Source organism: Equus przewalskii, chromosome 11, assembly GCF_037783145.1.
Source record: "Equus przewalskii isolate Varuska chromosome 11, EquPr2, whole genome shotgun sequence".
Classification (NCBI taxonomy): Eukaryota; Metazoa; Chordata; class Mammalia; order Perissodactyla; family Equidae; genus Equus; species Equus przewalskii.
The window spans coordinates 27,299-46,312 of NC_091841.1; the positions used below are offsets into that span (position 1 = coordinate 27,299).

General features: G+C 39.0%; 1 protein-coding gene across 1 annotated transcript in view; it reads left to right on the top strand.

Moving 5' to 3' along the window:
* Positions 1-291: 291 nt before the first annotated feature.
* The window catches only part of FBXO3 (F-box protein 3), a 32,722-nt gene continuing 13,999 nt past the window's right edge, over positions 292-19,014 (top strand). The window contains exons 1-5 of the mRNA XM_070563777.1: positions 292-489; positions 4,458-4,547; positions 6,484-6,647; positions 16,269-16,383; positions 17,940-18,144. Coding sequence (XP_070419878.1) covers positions 386-489; positions 4,458-4,547; positions 6,484-6,647; positions 16,269-16,383; positions 17,940-18,144 — 678 coding nt within the window. The 5' untranslated portion in view covers positions 292-385. The remainder of the gene's footprint in view (positions 490-4,457; positions 4,548-6,483; positions 6,648-16,268; positions 16,384-17,939; positions 18,145-19,014) is intronic.

The following is a 19,014-nucleotide window of genomic DNA, read 5'->3' on the forward strand; positions in this document are numbered from 1 at the left end:
AGAGGAAGAAGCTCGAGACACCCGAGGGGGGAGCGAGCGCGGTGCGGCGAGCCAGGATCAGACACGGAGGACTCCGACCGCGCCGGCGCGGGCCCGGGCAGCGAGCGGGGCCTCCGGAGCCGTGCCCCACCCCTCGGCCCGCCCTGTGGGCGGGGCTCCCCGGCGGTTACAGAGCAAACCAGCGCGAGCGGCTCCGGCGGCGGCGGCGGGGCGGGCCGGGCGAGGCCGGGACGGTGGGCGAGGCCTCCGGAGCCGCCCTGTGGGCGGAGTGTCGGGGGCGGGGCCGGGATGGGGGGCGGGGCCTCCGGAGCCGCCCTGTGGGCGGAGTGTCGGGGGCGGGGCAGCGGGGGCGGGGCGAGGCAAGGCCTGGTCCCGGCCAGGCAAAATGGCGGCCGTGGAGGCCGAGTCGGCGCCGCTGACCCTAGAGTCGCTGCCCACCGACCCCCTGCTCCTCATCCTGTCCTTCCTGGACTACCGGGACCTAATCAAGTAATGGCACGCCGCGAGGGCAGGGGCGGGGTCACCGGGCGGGGAGGCAGAGGGACGGAGGCGGCTCGCCGACAGGACCCGCGCTCGCCTCAGCCCGAAGGTGCCGCCAGGCCGCCTCAGCCGGGCCGCCCGCGCCGGGGCGAGACGCGCGGAGGGCCCGCCTGGAGGTCGCTCCGTCCAGGGCCCGGGCCTACGGGGCGCCGAGGCGCGCTCCAGGCCTCGGCAAGACCGGGTTGCCAGCGGGGAGCCCCGGCGGCCGCCGCCCCGGGGGAGCCGCTGTGCGGGCCGAGGCTTCTCCCTGCCGGGCCCGGGCTGCGGAGTCGGGCGCCCGAGAAAAGGAGCCAGCGCCCCTCGAGCCCCGGCGCGCCCTCCGCGGCGCCGACCTCAGGCGGGGCGGCTCGGCTCGCGCTCGTCCGCACGGCGGCGTGTCGCGTTCGCAGTTCGGTCCTGACTTCCGGTGGTGCGGGCCGGGGGACCGTCTTCTCTCCTGTCCGCGTCGGGCTCCCGCGATGCCGGCGTCTGTTCCAAAAATAGACAGCGGTTGCTGGTCAGGGTGGTTATGTGCCGCGTTCCTTCAGCGCCCGGGACTGTCCGGGCTGGGGGAAGAAATGGCGCTGTTTACACCCTTGACAGCCAGTGGCCTGGCTCTGTCTTTCCTGTGCCACCATGTATCATTGCAGAGGAGGCGAAGGAGCCTCTTCAGGATGGGCAGGCCACATGGTTTCGTTCTGTATTTTTGGATTAACTGTTGGGTTCTAGCCGTTTACTGATTGTGCCCTGGGTTATCAGGGATCCTTTTAGAAATAGTCTTTTTGGAATTCCTGGTAGCTGGTGGTCGGCCTAGCTAAGTGGTGATAGAGGGATAACTCTAGTTTCCGGCTGCTATCTATGTTAGTACCTGTAACACTTATTTTTCCAGAAAGTAAATTTTTCTCTACTCAGGCTTGTACTAAAGCAGAAGAATAAAGTTTATTTTTCCTTTGGAAAAGTCTATTCCAGCTGCAGAATGTTTTCATCTGAAATATTCTGTTGCTGTAGCCTCTTAGAAATCTAACACACACACACACACACACATCCTTTTGATCTGTGGGCTACGTTGCTACAGAATGATCTTTCTACGACAGATCTGGCTGTTATTCTCCTTAAAAACTTAGAATGCCCCTTGTTTACAGACTATACCCTGAACTCCTGGGAACATAGAAGGCCCTTATCACTTGGCACAGCCCACTCTAGCCAAGTCAGACCTCTGGCAGCAGACCACACGCTTGCGGTTTTTTGTTCTGTGGCTTAAGCTCTTGACCTCCCTGGAGTGCCTTTCCCCCCTCTTCTCAACCTGACAAGATGGAATTCCTTTAGGACCCCCTCCCCTGCTTCCTCTCCCTTCTTCTTTCCTTTGCAGAGTGTATTTACCATGCCAGATTGATTGTTCACTTTTTAAATGTAAAGCCTATCTTGTTTATCTTTGTATTCATTATTTATTCAACAGATTTTGTTTTGTTGAGCAACTTTTTTTTACCAGTCTGTGAAATGTTGGGGATACAAGGTGAATAAGACAGATAAGGCCTGTCTTGTGGAGCTTACAGTCTTAGTAGGCAAGATGGAAAACAGACAAGTGCATGGTTACAAGAGATGCTGTGTGCTATGAAGGAAGTGGACCAACTACTCTGTTAAGGAATGAGAGGGAGGGACAGTTAATTCACCTTGGAAGGAGGTGCCATATACGAAGGATGGCATGGAGCAGTTCTGGCAGAGGGAACAGTGTGCTCAGAAGCTGATTAGACAGTAACATGGCCTGCTATAGGAGGCCATGAAGAGCTGGAAGACTGGTGTTGCAGGAGGTAGGGAGTGACTCACAGGCGTAGTGGCCTGAGAAGAGACTCGTGAGATCAGGCAGGACTTTGCAAGCCAAGCCAAAGTGAAGAGACCAGGTTTTATTTTAAATGCTTTAGGTTGTAATCAAAGTTTTAAACAGAAGTGGCATGATTCCTCCATAAATGTTTGTGGAAGTGAACTGAGTTGAATACTGTGTTAGGGTTCTTGAGAGAAGCGGAAGCAATGGGGGCGTGTGTATGAGTATGACTTAGTGTAAGGTATTGGCTCATGAACCATGGAGGTTGAGAAGTCCTCCAATCTGCGGTCTGCAAGCTGGAGACACAAGATGCTGCTGGTACAGTCTGAAGGGCTGAGAGCTGAGAGCCACTGGTGTAGATGCCAGTCTAGCTCTGAAGGCCTGAGAACCAGGAACACCAAGGGCAGGAGAAGATCAACGTCTCAGCTAGTAGTTAGGCAGAGAGCAAATTCAACTTTTCCTCTGCCTTTTTGTTCTATTTAGGCCCTCAGTGGATTGGATGATACCCACCCACGTTGGGGAAGGTTATCTGACTTAGTCCGCCAATTCAGATGCTAATCTTTTCCAAAAACATACTCACGGACACACCCAGAAATAATGTTTAACCAACTTTCTGGGCATCTGAGGCCCAGGCAACTTGACATATAAAATTAACCATCACAAATACTGTCAAATTTTATCCACAAAAGAGTTGCCAGGGTACTGCAACTTCTTTCCTATGCTATACAGCCCAGTGTTGCCAAGTGTCCTGCCCATTGCTGAGCTCTGACGTTTTGGGTACATATTTGCCCAACTGGCTTGGATTGGATTGGATTCATCTGTTGGGGTCATTGTGCGATACCATCTGCATAGTTTGAATCTCCTCCACTCCACAGTGATTTCCTGTGTTCCGTTCATGCTTCACCCTCACTGTGTATCAGAATTACATGTGGCCCTTTTTAAACATCCACTTGCCTTTGGTATAGATCTTACCCCAAGCCCAGTGAGTCGGTCTCTAAAACAGTAGTTCTCATCCTAGATGTGCGTCAGAATCACCCATGGGTGCTTATTCCAGAGATTCTTTTATGTTGTTTAACTCTTGGGACAGTGGAGAGAGAGGGATCAAGAAAAGAGAGAATGGACTCTGAATGCACAAAACTGGTGAGATTCCTGTGTTTGCAGATGTTAGTTTGGGCATCTCCTGGTTTGGCAGAAAACGATGAGGATGATGTTTGTGTGTAAAATCTAAAAATCAAACACTATTTTGTTTACCATCAGTTGATTTTTAACATGCCCCACTCATGGCCTTGACAAAGCCCATGTGTTTGAGATTCCCTCAATTGATTAACTGTTGCCCAAGTGAGAGCTCTGAATAGCTGCTTTCTGTAACTTGTGAGTCCTCTTCTGAAAGGAGAGAAATCCATTTTCCTAATCTTATGTTTGTTCTTTTTGAAAATGAATTATGTAGGGTAGGATTTACAGCATCGGAGCACTATTGTATTAGATATCTCTGTATAATCAGAAGAGTGTTTCTAAAATTCCATGTTTTTGAGCAGTTGATGCTAACTTGAATACCATGGATATTGAATCAGAACTGTTATGGATCTGATACCTTTTATAGGTGGGCTCTCCAGTAGTTGCTATAGATAAAAAGTGTTTTGGGCTGCAATATTTCTTTTCTTAAGAAAAAATTAGAGCAAAACCCAAAAAAAGCCCTGTGTATTTAATATCAGATGTCTCACAGATCTTAAAAAACAAAAGAAAAACCAGTTTGTTTATACCTGAATAGAATTTCTTCTTGTAAGTAGAAATGATTACTGTCCCAGTAGTAAATGTAGGAAAGGTCTTTGATTTGAAATTCACTCCAGTGGTTTATATATTTTATAGACTTTCATATGAAAATTGCAATTTTAGAGGTTTGGGGGTTATTTGTGAACTCAGTTAAGATTTTACTACTCAACAAGGTACTTATACTAGCTAACATATTAAACAGGTTTTAGAAAATAGTGTTTTACAGTTATCAGGGTAGAAAGTGGAAAATAAGAAAAGCAAAAGGAATAAAATGGAACTATTTTCACCTTTATTTTTAAATTGGTTTCGTGTTTTCTTTTATATTAATTATGACTCTGGTTATTGCCAGTTGTTGCTATGTCAGTCGAAGACTTAGCCAGCTATCAAGCCATGATCCACTATGGAGAAGACATTGCAAAAAATACTGGCTGATATCTGAGTGAGTATTTGGGAACTATGTATTCTTGAAATTCAGCCCTTGGCTTTCTTCCATAACACTAGTCTGTCCTGATTTTCCTCTCTAACCCTTGTCTCTTTATCTCCTCTGATGGCTCTTCTTGTGCCTGCCAGTAAACGGTGGTGTCTCCAAGCTTCTGTCCTTTGCCCATTGCTCTTCTCCCTCTGTGAATTCTGCATGCACTGTTGCGGTTTATAGTGACTACTTGTATGCTCCTAACTCCCAAACCTGAATGTCCATCCCTGGCATCCCCACTGAGCTCTAGATGTGTTTGCACAGCTGTCTGCTGGACCTTTCCATTGGATGACCCACAAGCGTTCACTGAATTCAGTAAATCTTAATAAATTTGACAAAATAAAAGTGTAGATGACAGAAGGTGGGAGTTGGGAAAGGTGAAAGATAAGGGTAGGATTGCTAAGATCTTTTTCTTAGATTGAGAGGAGTCAGATAGTGACTGAAGTTAGTACAGTAAGAAGCAGAGGTTTAAGTATATTATCTAAAGTGCAAGCTACTCAGTAGAAGTAAAAATTAGTAACAGAGCTATCAAACATTGGAAGAAGGAAGAATAGGGAAGAGGGAATTCTAAGTATTCCTATATCCTGATCTTTTGCTTTGGGGTATCAGTGGATAGAAGTAAAATTGATAAATCAAGAACTAGAGGCATAAACATTTGGAATTATAGAGATAACTTTCAGAAGTAACTAAAGTTTCCTTTGAGGGGTTGGGCTTAGAATTGGAGACTAGTTTTTCATCATAAGATCTTTGGTATTTTTTGGTTTTGATAATATGTATATATATTATTTAGATTAATAAAAAGATACTTCCCTTCCACCACTACCACCCCACAAAAAAACTACCCTGAATTGTTCTTTTCCCCATGCCTAAACATGATCCTCTTGCATTCCTAGTTTTCATGGCAGTCCCATCCACCAGGCATCCAAGCCAGAAACGGAAATCATCCTGGATCTCTCGCTTTCTCTCCCTCCATTCATTCAATTACCAAGCCTTTCTGATTTTAGCCTCTGTTTATTTCATGAATCTTCCTGCTCATTTCATCTAGCTACCGCATTAGTTCAGTTCATCATCTCCTACCAAGACGACTGCAGAATGTTCCTAACTCATCTCTATGCCTCTGGTTTACACCCCTCCCAAACGACAACCACAGTTCTGCTCTTTCCACCCCCCTGTTAAAACCCTTCAGTGGCTCTCAATTCCCTATAGGATAAGGTCCAACTCCTTAGTATGTTCCCGTAAGGCCCTTTGTAGCTGCCTTATCCTGTGTCACTTCTGACTCTTAAATGTACACTTCATTGTTTCTCCCTGGTTTGACTATACATTTTTTGAAGGCAAAAAATGTGCCTTATTTTTAATGTCCTTAGTAACTAAGTAAACACTCAGTAAATGTGGAATTGTACCAAATAGAAATGTTGAATCATGTGATTACTTTGATCCTATAGAATTCTCTGGCTAATCCAATGTAGATAAATAAGATTAATATTATTATATTATTAGATTCTATATATTCTCTAAAATAGAACAACTACATACATGTTTTAAAATTTTATGATTGGTGTGTTTTTAGGAGTAAGTTGAAATTCATTCCCATATACTATTCATATTATATTTTATTAAGGATTAGAAAACTTAGAAAGAAAATAAGTAGAACGTAAGAAAATAAGTGACTCATAGTCCCACTATGCCAGCAATAACTCTTGTTAAATTTTTCGATGTATTTTATTATTTTTGCTATCTAGTCTTCATTTGTGGCTAAAATAAATGAAAAGGAAGGCAAAAGTAACAACAAATTCCCAATAAAGTATGTTGGTACGTGTCTAAAATATATGCTGATGTATTTTATAAAAATATACGGTATATTCATTTCAAAACATTTTTAATCTCAATGTTTTAATCTATTTAGGGAAGAGAAAACACAGAAGAATCAGTGTTGGAAATCTCTCTTCATTGATACTTACTCTGATGTAGGAAGATACATTGACCACTTTGCTGCTATTAAAAAGGCCTGGGATGATCTCAAGAAATATTTGGAACCCAGATGTCCTCGGATGGTTTTATCTCTGAAAGGTACTGGGAAAGCAGGGTCTCGCTTCCCCATTTTAGTTACTATAGTATAAATAGGTTAAATAACTTTGGGTCTCTATCATCTATGCTAGTCTGTACTAATCCAACATTATCCGTAAGTCACCATTCACATTTGAATGGTGTGAATCAGGAAGTAGAAAGCCTGTATTGCTAAAAGCACCCTTGCTCTGGTGCTTGCCCTCGTTTTGTCTACCTCAGGACCTACATGATTACTTATTAGAAGGGAAAGCAGAAATCTTTCTATCCTTATATTTGTTTTATATAAAGAAATTAGTAATGCTAAGATTGCTTGAGGATGACTCCTGTGATTTCTTTTAAAAGAATTTTTTTTTTTAATTGAAAATCTGCCTGTTCTATCACCCCTCTTTCCTATTTTCGGTACATGTAAATGTTTGTTTGATGGTCTAATATTTGGAGAGACCAGATATTAAAGACCCAGGTCTTTAAGAGTGTAACAGCAGCAAAATAGAGTAAGGGGAACTTTCAGCCCTCTTTTCACGTTTACAGAATAGTGAAAACTAAGATTTGAACTGAGGTCTATTTGACCCCGGAATCCGCTCTTTCTACTACACTATTGTTGTCCAATTTGGAGAAGAAATATTAACAAGCTATTTCCCATCAAGTTGATTTGTTCATTTATGCCCAAGAAAGTACATAAATAGATTGTAAATATATTGCTACTTATCTGCTTTAGCTTCTAAATTTTTTCAAATTTCTCCACTAAAAGGAATTTTACACATTTGGTTTTGCTAAGCTGAAATTGGGATCATTTCTTCTCAAATGTATTCCTTTTGAACTAAGGTCTCTTTTGAAACAGCATTCTTTTTAAATTTTGTATTTTCACTGTGACTTCCCATGCAAATAGGAATTTCACACAAATCACGATTGCATGACCAGGTGCTTAAAACTGAATTGCTAGGAAGTAGAAGAAAGAATGGTAGATAGAGTAGAGCTTTGGGGGGAAGTACCCTTGATTAGTATTTTTGATAGCTTTTTTTCTTGTAAGAAAAGAATAATATTACCCACTTGGTATGTGTGGTTCAATAATTTCAAGAGGAAAATAATTCTGAAAATAAGTATTTGGTGGTGATAAGTAAAATAGGTAAGGGTTTACAATAGCTATAATTTATTAAACACAAAGCTAGGCACTAATCTAAGCATTTTGTATTATTCCGTTTAATTTGCCAAAATCCTATTAGGTGGGTAATTACTTTTCTCATTTTATAGGGGTGCTACCTAAGGCATGAAAAGCTAAGTAAGTTGTTTGCCATCGCAATGCAGAAGGCAAAGCCTTTTGTGAATAGAGGGCTGACACCAGAGCTATGGTCTTACCAGCAGTTGCAGGGAGAGAAGACCTATCTTACTTTGTTTAGAATGTCTGAGGACTCTCAGAGTTAGTCCAATATTAGGACATCTGGAATATGAGAATGTAGATGTGGTTCTCCTTTTAGGCACAGAGCTACTAAGAAAGGAAGAAACTAAGGATATGTAGCAGCTTCTTCCATTCTTTTTCTTTTCTCTTTTTTTTTGCACTCCATTTGGTATTCCCAGGCTCCTTGCTCACCGTTCTTTACCTAGTGGTTGGAGGTGAGGTCGTCAGAGTATTCCTTGATAGTCCCTCTTTTAGTCCCAGGTATCAGTTCACTGGGGGCTTTGCCATGAGTTGGAATAGGGTAAAGGCTCTTTGACGTTTAGAATGCTGGGGATTCTAGGAACACTAGGCCTATGAGTTTTAGGACTGAGTCAGGAACCTAGCTACTCAGCTATGGGCCACAGTCCCTGACTCAATTTCAAGGTTATAGAGATTGCAGATAGAAAGGAAATTCAGAAAGCAAATAGGCATTGGGCTTGGGGAAATTTTTACAAAGTACATTAAAATTATAGCACATTAATATATCTTCTACCAAACTATCTAATGGCATATATCATTGTATCTTCAAATTTCATATTTACTTGATGTGTTGGCTTAGAATTTTAGAGTTGAAAGGGAGCTGAGAGATTATTTAGTTGGCAAACTTTTTTTTAAATGACCAGATAGGAAATATTTTGGTCTTTGAGGGACAAATGCTCTTTGTCACAACTATTCAACTCTGCTGTTGTTGTGGGAAAGCAGCTATAGATAATGCATAAACAAATGGGTGTGTCAGTGTTCCAAGAAAACCTGATTTACAGAAACAGGTGGCAGGCCAGGATTGGACCTCTGGGCTTTAGTTTGCTGACCCCTGATTTATACTTGCCCTCTCATTTTACAGTAAAACAGCAGGCTCCGAGAGTTTAGGTGACTTATGTAAGATTCCATAACTAGTAAGTGACAGAGATGGAGCTATAATCTAGGTTTCTTAGCTCACAGTAATGTTTTCACTGCTTCCTGAGATAAGCAGGCCAGAGGACACAGAAAATAAATGAACATTTCTTGAGTGCCAGTAAATAACTTCATTAAGCACATGAAGCTTATGTAATCCTCACTGTAATTCAGGTAGGTGATATTAGCCCCCATTTCGCAAATGAGGACACAGGATTAAAGAGGTGAAATAACGTGCCAGAGATCACACAGCCAGTAAGTGGTGGAACTGAGTTTGCATCCAGTCTGTTTGGCTCCCAAATTCTGTTACAGTAGGATACCTTGCTACACCTTGATTTTCCTGTATTGTACACATATTATTTCCTTGTATTTCTCTTTTACCAGGTTTGTTTGTTGTTGTTTTATCTTTTTTTTGTTCTAGCTATCTCCAAGAAATTCTTGGTTTCTTAATGTCCTATATTAAATGTCTAACATGTATCATTAACTATACAGATGTTAGTTTCCCTCCTTATCCAACTTCTGGTTTAGGCAGGTATTCAGCTTGTTTTCTTTTGTACTAAACTTTAATAATAAGCTTGTTGTTTTGAGTAATTTTAGATTATAGGAAAGTTGCACAGATAGTAGAGAGAGTTCCTGTACCCCCTCACCTGATACCACTGTCCCCTAATGTATTTCCCTGGGGGACATTTGTCAAAATTGAAGTCTCCATTGGCACGTTACTATTAACTAAACTCCCGACTTTATTTAGAATTCACCAGATTTTCCAATTAATGTCCTTTTTCAATTCCTGTATCCAATCCAGAATACCACATTGCATTTAGTTGTTGTGTCTCCTTACTGTCCTCTGGTCTGTGGCAGTTTCTCAGTCTTTCCTTATTTTTCATGACCTTGACAGTTGAGGGAATACTGGTGAAGTATTTTGTAGAATGTGCCTCAAACTGACTTTGAAGTACTAATGATTAGACTGGAGTAATGGGTTTTTAGAATGATTACCACAGAGATAAAGTGCCCCTCTCATGACATCATATCTGGGGGTATGTGATATCCACGTGCTGTCACTAGTGATGTTAACTGATGTACAGAAATGTGTGTAGATCCTAAGTGTACAACTCGGTGAATTATCACAACATGAACACGTCCATTATAACACCCTCCAGGTCAAGAAGTAGAATAGTTATCTGTACCTAGAGCCCTCCCTCTTTCTCAGAGGTAACCACTATCCTGATTGCTAATGCCACTGAGTTTTCTCTCATTTTGAACTTTAAATTGCATGGTTAAGTATGTATTTTGTGTGATTATTTCTATTTTGTTTGTGAGATTCAGCTGTATTGTGTAACAGTAGTTGGTTCATTTTTGTTGCAGTATAGTACTCCATTAAATGAATAGACCACATTTTATAGATTCATTCTACTGTTGATGGATATTTGGGTTATTTATAGTTTTTGGTTATTACAAATAATCCTGTAAATCGTTTTTGGTGTACATATGAGTACATCAATTTCTATTGGGTAAATATCCAGCATTTAGTTTGCTGGTTTGTAGAGTATGCTTATATTAAATTTCAAAAGATACTATTAATTTTCCAAAGTCATTCAAGTGCTTTCTATTCCTACCAGCACTTTAATGTTGTCATTCTTTTTATTTCAGCCTTTCTAGTGAGTGCGTAGTAGTGGTTTTGTTTTGTATTTCCCTGAGGATATAGAACAATGACAGTTTTATTTCTAGCTTTCCAATCCTTATATGTCATCTATTGCTTTTTCTTGCTTTATTGCATTGGCTAGGGCCTTCAGTACAATGTTGGATAGAAATGATAGTAAACATCCTTGTCTTTCTGAGCACAGAGAGAAAGCTTTCAACATTTCTCCTTTAAAGATGATGTTTGCTGTGGGTTTTTTGTGGATACTCTTTATCAAATTGAAGAAAGTCACTTCTGATCCTAGTTTGGGAAGAGGATTTTTTTGTGTTTTAAATGGGTAGTTGAATTTTTCTCAAATGACTTTCCAGCCTTCTGATTATCATGTGATGTTTCTACTTCATTCTGTTAATGCGCTGAATTACATTGATTGATTTTCTGAATGTTAAACAACTTTGCATTCCTGGAATAAACTTAATTTGGTTGTAATATATTATCCGCTTTATATATTGTTGGATTTGATTTGCTGGTATTTGATTGGGCTTTTTACATCTGTGTTCATGAGAGGGTTTGGCCTGTAATTCTCCTTTCTTGCAATGTTCTTGTCAGGTTTTGGTATCATGATGATGCTGGCCTTGTAAAACAAGTTGAGAAGTGTTGCCTCTTTTTCTGTTCCCTGGAAGATTTATGTAAGCTTGGTCTTATTTCTTGCATAACTGATTAGTGGAATGCACCAGTGAAGCCTTTTAATCCTGGAGTTTTCATTGTGGGAAGGTTTTAAATTAAGGTTTCAATTTCTTTATTAAATATAAGACTATTCAGATTTTCTACTCATGTCAATTTTTACAAGTTGTGTTTTTCTGGGAAATATTCACTTCATCTGCATTTTCCAATTTATTGTGACAAAGTTTTTCATAATAGCCTCTTATCTTTGTAAAGCTTGTTGTATATGTAGTGATTTCACCTTTCCATTTCTGATATTTGTGGTTTCTCTCTTATTCTTGATCATTCTTGCTGGGTGGAGGCTAATCAATTTTATTAGTTTCTTCAAAGAATTGACTTCTGCCTTTGTCAATCTTCTCTATATTTGTTTCTTATTTCTTATTTCATTAATTTCTCTGATTTCTTCTCTTTGAATTTACTTACTATGGCTTTTTTCCTGGCTTGAGATAATTACTTAGATCATAAATTTTCAGCCTTTCTTGTTTTCTTCGAATGCATTTAGGGCTCTAAATTTCCCTCTAAAAATAGCTTTAGCTTTATCCCATGTATTTTTGTTAACATGCAGTTCAAAATATTTTTTGACTTCTTTTGATGTCTTCTTTGACCCTTGGGTTATATGGAAATGTTTTGCTTTGGGGCTTTTTTATAGTCTTTTTCACATAATTTATGTAGGCATACCTCAGAGATATTGTGGTTTAGTTCCAGACCACTGCAATAAAGCAAATATTGCAATAAAGCAAGTCACACAAATTTTTTGGTTTCCCAGTGCATGTAAAAGTTACATTTATACTATACTGTAGTCTGTTAAGTGTGTAATAGCATTATGTCTAAAAAAATGTACATATCTTAATTTTAAAATACTTTATTGCTTAAAAATGGCATGAAGTGAGCAAATGCTGCTGGAAAAATGGTGCAAATAGACTTGCTTGACACAGGTTGCCACAAATCTTTAATTTGTATAATGTACAATAAAGCAAAGCATAATACAACGAGGTCTGTCTGTATTTTAATTCTGCTGTCATCAGAAAATACATAGTTCAGTCATTTAAAATTTGTTGTGATTTGTCCTGTGGTCCAGCATATAATCTATCTTGGTAGATGGTTCATGTACACTTAAAAGAATGTGTATTCTGCCATTATTGGATTCAGTACTATATATATAATTAGGCAAAAATTGTTCATCTTCTTCAAATCTTCGGCACTCTTACTGATTTTTTTTGTCTGCTTGTTCTGTTAGTTACTGAGAGAGGTATGTTAAAATTTCTCACTGTGGTAGACAGAATTCTGAGATAGCTCAAAAAATTCCCACCCTCACTGTACATCCATGGTATAATAATAGCCTCCCCAAGAGAAAGGAATAAAAGGAATCAAACAGGCAAGAAAGAAGTGAAACTCTTGCAGACAACATGATTTTATAAAAAGAAAACCCTAAAGAATCCATCGGAAAACTGTTAGAAATAATCAACAACTACAGCAAAGTTGCAGGGTACAAAATCAACTTACAAAAATCAGTTGCATTTCTATAATAATGAACTAACAGAAAGAGAAGTCAAGAATACAATCCCATTTACAGTTGCAACAAAAAGAGTAAAATACCCAGGAATAAATTTAACCAAGGAGGTGAAGGACCTATACAATGAAAGCTGTAAGACATTGCTGAAAGAAATTGATGACAACGTAAAGAAATGGAAAGATATTCCATGCACATGGATTAGAAGAATAAACATAGTTAAAATGTCCATGCTACCTAAAGCAATGTACAGATTCACTGCAATCCCAATCAGAATCCCAATGACATTCTTCATGGAAATAGAACAAAGAATGCTAAAATTCATGTGGGGCAACAAAAGACCGGAATAGCCAAAGCAATCCTGAGAAAAAAGAACAAAGCTGGAGGCATGAAAGTCCCTGACTTCAAAATATACACAAAGCCATAGTAATCAAAATAGCATGGTACTGGTACAAAAACACACACACAGATCCATGGAACGGAATTGAAAGCCCAGAAATAAGACCGTACATCTACAGACAGCTAATCTTCAACAAAGGAGCCAAGAACATACAATGGAGAAAGGAGAGTCTCTTCAATAAATGGTGCTGGGAAAACTGGACAGCCACATGCATAAGAATGAAAGTAGACCATTATCTTTCTCCATACACAAAAACAGACTCAAAATGGACCAAAGACTTGAAAGTAAGACCTGGAACCATAAAACTGCTGGAAAAAAATATAGGCAGTATATGTACATTTATACTGTGTGGTAGGATAGGGTAAGTTAGAGAGATTCTAAACATGAGTGTCTCTCCTGTTGGCCTTGAATAAGCAAGCTGGCATGTTGTGGAGAGGACCAAGGATAGAGAATAGCAGGTGCTTTCTACGAGCTGAGGGCGTCAGTTCTGTTACTGCAAGGAACTGAATTCTGCCAACAGCCATTGATCTTGGAAGAGGACCTGAAGCATAAGATGACATAGCAGCTCCACTTGACATCATGATTTCAGCCTTGTGAGCCCTGAGCAGAGGATCCAGTTCAGTCATGTCCAGACTTCTGACCTACAGAAACTGTGAAATAATAAATGAATATTGTTTTAAACTGCTAATATTTCAGGAATCAAAACCTAATACATCTCGTGGCCGAGTGGTTAAGTTCATGCACTCCACTTCGGTGGCCCAGGGTTTCGCTGGTTCAGATCCTGGGTGCAGACATAGCACCGCTCCTCAGGCCATGTTGAGGCGGCGTCCCACATAGCACAATCAGAGGCACTCCAACTAGAATACACAACTATGTACTCAGGGGCTTTGGGGAGAAGAAAACAAAAAAAGGAAGATTGACAATAAGTTTAAAAAAAAAAAAGTAATAATACACTCCTATGACTGTAGATACATCTTTTTTCCATTTTGGTTCTGTCATTTAAAAAAATATATTTTGAAGCTGTTACTAAGTGCACAAAATTAGAATTATAATATCTGTGTAGTGAATTTAGCCTTTTTGCCATATTAAAAGTTATCCATTACCTCTAATAATGCTGTTTGCCTTAAAGTCTGTTTTGTGTGATTTTAGTAGAGCTGTCCTAGCTTTGTTTTCTGAATCTTCATCTTTAGATATGTTTCTTATATGTGACAGTGTTCTGTTTTTTATCTGGTCAGTCAGCCTGTGTTTTAATTAAATTTAGCTTATTTATATGTAATGTAATTATGTATTTGAGTTTAAATATACCACCCATAAATAAGGCATATTTGTTTGGTATTATATAAAATGTATTTGGTATTATATGATATTATATATAGATACCATAAATGTATGGTATATAAATATCATCATGTTTCTATTCATATTTTATTTGTCGCTCCTGAGCAGGTGTTCCTCTTTTGCATTCTTCTTAATTACCTTTTATTCCATACCCCTCTTTTAGTGATTACCCTAGAGATTAAAATAGACATCTTTCACTTAATTAAAGTCTTTTGTAAATTAGTATTTTTACCGCTTCTTGGACAATGAAAGAAACTTAGAATACCTTAATCACCTGCCTCCTGCCTTTTTTATTATAGTTTTTGTGATTAATTTTATTATGGTGTTGTGATTAATTTCCAACACAGTTTATGTCCCCTGGAAATATTATTATTTTATATATTCAACTTTATCTTAGATTTATCTTTTCTGGCTCCTCTTCATTTCTTGCTGTGTCTTTATGCTTCCATCTGTGATCATTTTTCTTCTGCCTTAAGAATTCCTTTTAGTACTTTTTTTAATTAGGGGCTACTACGGCTGAGTTTTTTTTTCTAGAAATGTATTTATTTCCTCTTCACTTTCAAAGTATATATTCACAGGATATAGAATCCTAGTCAGAAGTTATTCAGCACTTTGAAGATACCATTCTTCTGGCGTCTGTTGTTTCTGTTGAGAATTTAGCTGTCAATGTTCTCGTTCCTTTCAAGGTGATTAAGTACCCTCTCCGCGTCTCTGGCTGCTTTTAAGATTTCTCTTTGTCTTTGATTTTCAGCAATTTTCTAATGATATGTCTAAATATGATTTTCTTTGTAATTATTCTCTATGGGGTCTACAGTGTTTCTTGAATCTGTGGTTTGATGTTTTCATCAATTTTGGAAAATTCTCTTAGCCTTATAGTACTGCTAAAAACTTTGCTCAGTTTCTTGGCCTCTCAGCCTAATGTTTGCTTTCAGAATTGGCAATTGCCTCAAAGACAAGGTGGCTCCAAAGGCCTGGCTCATCTCTCAGCTTCCCTGTTCTTCTGGACACCTCCAGTTCTCTGTCTTTGAGGTTCAAAAGCCTTGAAACCATTTTTCTGTTGTTCAGTTTTTCTAGTTGTTCTCAGTGAGAGTTTGGTCCAACAACCTGGTGGGCCATTGCTGGAAATGGATTTCTTCTCTTGGTATTTGGAGTTACTTCCTGCTTTTTAAAGCTAGAATATATAGCAAGCGTACAGATATGCAAAATGGAATTCAAGTTAATGGCTTTCTCACAACATGAGCCTACACGTATGTCCTGTATTTCCCATTAGGAGACTACAGTAAGACTCTTGAACAGGATCAGTTTTGAGAACTTCTGGGGAGTTTTTTTAAATAAAGACGTGTGAGTATATTAGATTAAGAAAAATAAGATATACCCTAAAGTTTGCATTGTAATGTGAAAAATTATTGTGGATCTCATAGGTGCCTACCTTTCCATATTTTACTTACTGCCAGCGTTTTTTCCCTGTTGAGAGGAAACTGAAGAATTTGCTTGCTCACTGCTTCAAATGTCAGGGCCAATCTACAGTGATGTGATGTTTCTCTGAATTTTCAGTTCATTTCCCTATATTCCAGCCATACATTTTGGACAGAATTCACTTGCTCTGATTGTTTCATTCCTTAGCAGATAGATTGTAGTTCTTCTTAGATTTAAGGCTTATTGTTTCTTTATGATTTGCTTTCCTTGTGCATTTGCAGAGGGTGCTCGAGAGGAAGACTTAGATGCTGTGGAAGCTCAGATTGGTTGCAAGCTTCCTGATGACTATCGATGTTCCTATCGTATCCACAATGGGCAGAAGTTAGTGGTTCCCGGGTAAGATGATCACTGTTTTGGTTATTTTTAATGATACAAGTTATTTTCTAGAATGAAAATAAACAAATTGTATTTGTAGGTACTCTTAACTGATTAGAGTATAGGAATTCCCTCTTCCTCCTTGTAGCAATCTGTAAGACAAAAATCTATAGCTTGAATTTGATTTTACTAAAATAAATGTCTTGTAAAAATATTTCCACCAACACATCCTTGTAGTTAAAATGAAGTCTTGTTGTGGTGGGGGCTACAGGACATAGGTTAGTTGTGTGTGTGAGTATATTTTAATTAAAATTGTTCATAACCCTTGAAATATTTATCGTATTCCAGGCCAGGTAAATTGTTTTGAAGAGCTTGATGCAAATTCTGTTACCATACATGTAAAAAGTAGTAATTTGTTCAGCGCTGCATACACTAAAGAAAATATAGTTTTGTCCTTTTCAAGCTCAGCTTATAATTGAATGGCCTATTTTAAACTTAACCTTTTAAAAGATGAAGTATTCATTGTGGAACATTTTGGTAAAAGCAGACCATGCAGTAACTGCAAAATTCACTCAGAGATTTAAAAGCTGTACACTTTGAATGGATCTACTCCTTTTGTACTTTTATGAAATTAAGCTATTTCAGAGACATTGCACTGGTGAAATAAGAATTTAGGAAGAATTTTGCGTTTTTCTTATTGGAACCTGGTGTCCCTTTGCGGAGAAACATATGAGGCTCTGTTATCATTTTAGATCAGGGCTGAGCAAGAACAGCAAGGCTCAGAGGTGATCATGCTGAGATTACAAGGTGTAGTATTCAGAATCAAATGTTGGGCAGTTAGGATTAGATAAACCTAAATTATTGGCTGCTTTTTTCTAGTCTGTTTTCTGTCGTACTGAAACTTGACAAAATTGAAAAACTTTCATATTTCAAGAGCAAACAGAAGAGAACTTTATTAAAAAGAGTTGCTCAGAACTGATATGACAAATAGGTCATGAATTTCACCCCAGGGATTTTTTTCTATCCACAGCCCAAACAGTGAGGTTTAAGGTCAGAATCTCATCAATGACTGGCCCCTGTATTGCTCCCGTGTGTGTACAGTGAGATGAATTTAGACCCTCACATCCCACGTTTATGAGAATTTGGACAAGGTTTAGGCTGATGTACATTTATATTGTCTGGTAGGATGGGGTAAGCTGAAGGTTGTATCAAAGTAAAGCTATCGGAATCTACCCCTTTAGACATCAAATTAGTCATACACATATATGTAGCAAAACACTGGCAAATCAGTAAATCATGGCAAGATAGATTCTTGAAAGCAATAAAAGTTTTTCTTTTAAAAAGGCTCACATTTAGACATTTTAGGCAGTTAGGCTTTTAATTTAAATCAGAATCTTTCCACTCAAGAACTTGAAGTTAATACAAAGAAATTGTAGTCTCTTTGGTACTCTTGGTTTAGAATTGACATGTTAATCAGTCTTTATAAAGTCAGTGTGAAATTATTATTCATCAAAAAGATGAAGCACAGCTGTTTGGTGCTGCAATTGATAAAATTTTTGAGTCTGTGTTCTCCTCAGGTTGTTGGGAAGCATGGCGCTGTCTAATCACTATCGTTCTGAGGATTTGTTAGACGTCGATACGGCTGCTGGAGGCTTCCAGCAGAGACAGGGACTGAAGTACTGCCTCCCTTTGACTTTCTGCATACATACTGGTTTGAGTCAGTACATAGCAGTAGAAGCCGCAGAGGGCCGAAACAAAAATGAAGTTTTCTACCAATGTCCAGTAAGTAGGAAGTGTGTTTTGTGTGGCCTTAAGATGTGGTTTGATGAGTGTATAAATGTGTGCATTAGGAATTTTCAGCGTTGTAGAATAGGTATAGAACATTATGCAGTTTAATGATAGACCCATCTAACTAGAGGGCTGATACTCGGACATAATGGCATGGAATGCCCAAAGACAATTTTACCAGTGGACAAGCAGTGCAAACTATTATACCTACAGAGGGAAAGCTGTGGTTTGTGTTAAGGCATTTTAAATATAAGGAAAACTAATGAGCTTTTGTTGAAGTAATTAATTGTAAGATATATTTCTAACTTAAAACATTTAGCTTGTAAACATTTGATTCAAGTTCTGAGTGCAGTAGTAACTTTTTAAACTCTTTCTTCACTAGGTATTTGAGTTAGCCAAAAACGTAGATCCTTTTTAGGAGGTTTTTGTTATGATTTTAATGTAATCACACAAACTGTGGTATTTGGTTTCATAGTTGTTTCTTCATTCTCAGTAATCCCTCAGTGGCAGAACTTCTGCTCTCCTATTTGCCTGGGTGTGAACTTTTAACTTAAAAGAGGAATTTAAAATAGAAAATACCTTTTATAGTTACCTGAGACATAAGACTCCATATGACATTTAAAATATTTAAAGAGCTTTCATAGCTTTTAATGTTTTTCTAAGCATTTTCACTTCTTTTATCTGATTTTTGACTTGATACCTCTGTAAGAGGATGGATGGTGGCTTAGTCTCTCCATTTACCAAGAGAAGTCGCTACCCTAGAATTGTTCAGGTCTCTTGACTGTGAATCCAAAGCCCTTTCTTCTAGGATAATAGGACATATATCTTTTTACCTTAACTTCCTAATTGTTCTCTTGAAGGATA